Source organism: Palaemon carinicauda, chromosome 31, assembly GCF_036898095.1.
Source record: "Palaemon carinicauda isolate YSFRI2023 chromosome 31, ASM3689809v2, whole genome shotgun sequence".
In the NCBI taxonomy this organism is placed as follows: Eukaryota; Metazoa; Arthropoda; class Malacostraca; order Decapoda; family Palaemonidae; genus Palaemon; species Palaemon carinicauda.
The window spans coordinates 43,397,127-43,400,008 of record NC_090755.1 but is presented as its reverse complement, the minus strand read 5'-3'; the positions used below and the strand labels follow the sequence as shown (position 1 = coordinate 43,400,008).

Genomic DNA, 2,882 nt, shown 5'->3' with positions numbered 1-2,882 from the left:
ATATATATATATCTATAAATTAAGTACATATATATATATATATATATATATATATATATATATATATATATATAAATATAATATACATAATTTATATATATATATAATATATATATATATATATATATATATATATATATATACATACTATATATATAATATATATATATATATATATATATATATATATATATATATATATTATACATATTATATATACATATATATATAATACATATATATATATAGTATATATATATATATATATATATATATATATATATATATATATATATATATACATATATATACATACATATATATATACATACATATATATATACATATATATATACATATATATATATCATATATATATATATATATATATATATATACATATATATATATATATATATATATATATATACATATATATATATATATATATATATACATATACATATATATATATATATATATACATATATATATATATATATATATATATATATATATATATATATATATATATATATATATAATATATAATTTATATATATATATATATATATATAATATATTTATATATATATAATATATATATATATATATATATATATATATACTTATATTTATATATATATATATATATATATATATATATATATATATATATATATATATATACTTATATTTATATATATATATATATAATATATATATATATATATATATATATTATATATATATATATATATATATATATATATATATAAATTCTGTTGGATTATCACTACAAAATTTCTTTAACATATTTTTAAGTACACCATTCATTCGTTTTACTGTTCCATTACATGCAGCTTGATATGGGCTTGTGAATAAAGGTCTAATTGATAATAATCTATGTATTTCTGCCATGAGATCTGACCTTAAACTGAGTTCCCCGGTCGCTTAGTATTTCTTTTGGTACCCCAACTCTACAAAATACTTCTACTAAACTTTCAGCTATAGTAATCGTATCAATATTTCTGATAGGTACAGCTTCTGGGTAGCGTGTAGCTAAATCAATTATTGTAAGAATATACTTGTTACCACGACTTGAGGCTGGAACAATCGGACCCATAATATCAATAGCCACTCTACTGAATGGTTCAGAACTATAGGCATTTTACACAAAGACACTTTTCTTCACTCTTTTCCCAATTTTCTGACATTTATGACAAGACTTGCAATATCTATCAATCTCTGCATTAGCCCCTCTGCCAATAAAATCTACTAAGCACTTTGTCAATAGTTTTACTAGAAGAAAAATGACCAGAAATGAGCGATTCATGTGCAAGTTTCATAACTATCTCTCTATACTCGAGAGGAACTACAATTTGCATTTTACCAACATCTAGCTGATTTTTACCTTTGCACACATTTACGATAAATCACCTTATTAATTACTACATACTTAACAACTCTCCCTTTGCAAGTTTTTTCTTACTCCTCCTTCAAGCTTTTCCTAATTGACTTCAGAGAATCACATGTCCACTGTTTATTACTGAAATCTACTGGATTTACTTCAACTTCAGACAAGACATCAGACAACGGTTTTAATGTAGTTTCCCTAAGACACTGTTTTCTTGTAACTACATTAACATGTAACTTATTTACATCTACTTCGTTATCTGGCACAGGTATTTTACTTAACAATTCTATTCCTGCCTGTATGTGTTGTTTCAATCCAGGTATTAACCCAACAATTACATCAGAACATTTAATTGGTGCTACGATAGCATTTACTCTACCGGAAAAGAATTTACTTCTAAGGTAACATCTAATTTTGGGCAGATATATTGGAACACCCATGAAATTATACACCTTCACAGTTTTATCCTTACCGACATAACGTGTTGGAATCAAAGTTTCATTAAGAACAACAGTATTACGCCCAGTATCAAACAAGACCTCTACTGTTCTGTTAAAAACCCTTCCTTTCTCATCCACAATAGCATTCTTGGGTTTTTCTTCACTAGCTAGAGCGATACTGATATTAGGAATATTAGAAGATTTAGATTGAGCAAAATTAACAGGATTATTTGGACAATTGGGTTTAATATGCCCAATTTCTTTACATAGGTGGCACTGCAATGTTTTAATATTATCAGCACCCACTTTATCAGATTTAGGTTGCATTCCTAACTTTGAACATTTATCAGACTTAAATTTAGAATTTCTACATTTAGTAATTCCGTGAGCAATCAGATACCTATCAGCAGCTAACGCCATTTCATGAGAATTTTTACAAACCCTTTCAAAAAGAAAAGTTCGCAAATCCCTTGAACTATTAGCCAACAACTGATCCATGATCATAAAATCACAGACATCATCATAAGATTTATTAACATCCGCTAATTGCAACCACTTATCAAAATTCTGTCTTGATCTATATGAATACTGCACAAAGCTTTCATTAGTTTCAATATATCCCTCTCTAAATTTCCTTCGATATACCTGAGGATTGACCTGAAACACTTTCAATAAGGCTGCCTTCAATTCATGATAATTACTTGCAATAGCAGGGTCAAGTCCACAATACACTTTCAAAGCACGTCCCCTTAATAATGTGCCTAACATAGTACCATAGTCTTCCTGTCCCCATTTATGAAATTCAGCTAATTTCTCAAATCTATTCATGTACACATCAATTTCATCAATTTTCTCATCAAAAGGGGGAATTTTTGACGAAGATATTACATTCTCGCTATCTACACCACCTATAGCACACCTATTTCTCAACACTGCTTTGGCTAACTCATGTTTCCTGACTTCCTCCTTCTGCTCCCTTTCTCTTTCAAGACATTCCAGTTTAAAAATCCTATCCTTCTCCTTTT

At 26.2% G+C, this 2,882-nt stretch overlaps 1 protein-coding gene across 1 annotated transcript in view; it reads right to left on the bottom strand.

The window, feature by feature from the left end:
• Nucleotides 1-1,488: 1,488 nt before the first annotated feature.
• Nucleotides 1,489-2,882, bottom strand: part of LOC137624713 (uncharacterized) — a 1,740-nt gene continuing 346 nt past the window's right edge. Inside the window, exon 1 of the mRNA XM_068355665.1 lies at nt 1,489-2,882. This exon is cut by the window's right edge and continues 346 nt beyond it. Coding sequence (XP_068211766.1) covers nt 1,489-2,882 — 1,394 coding nt within the window.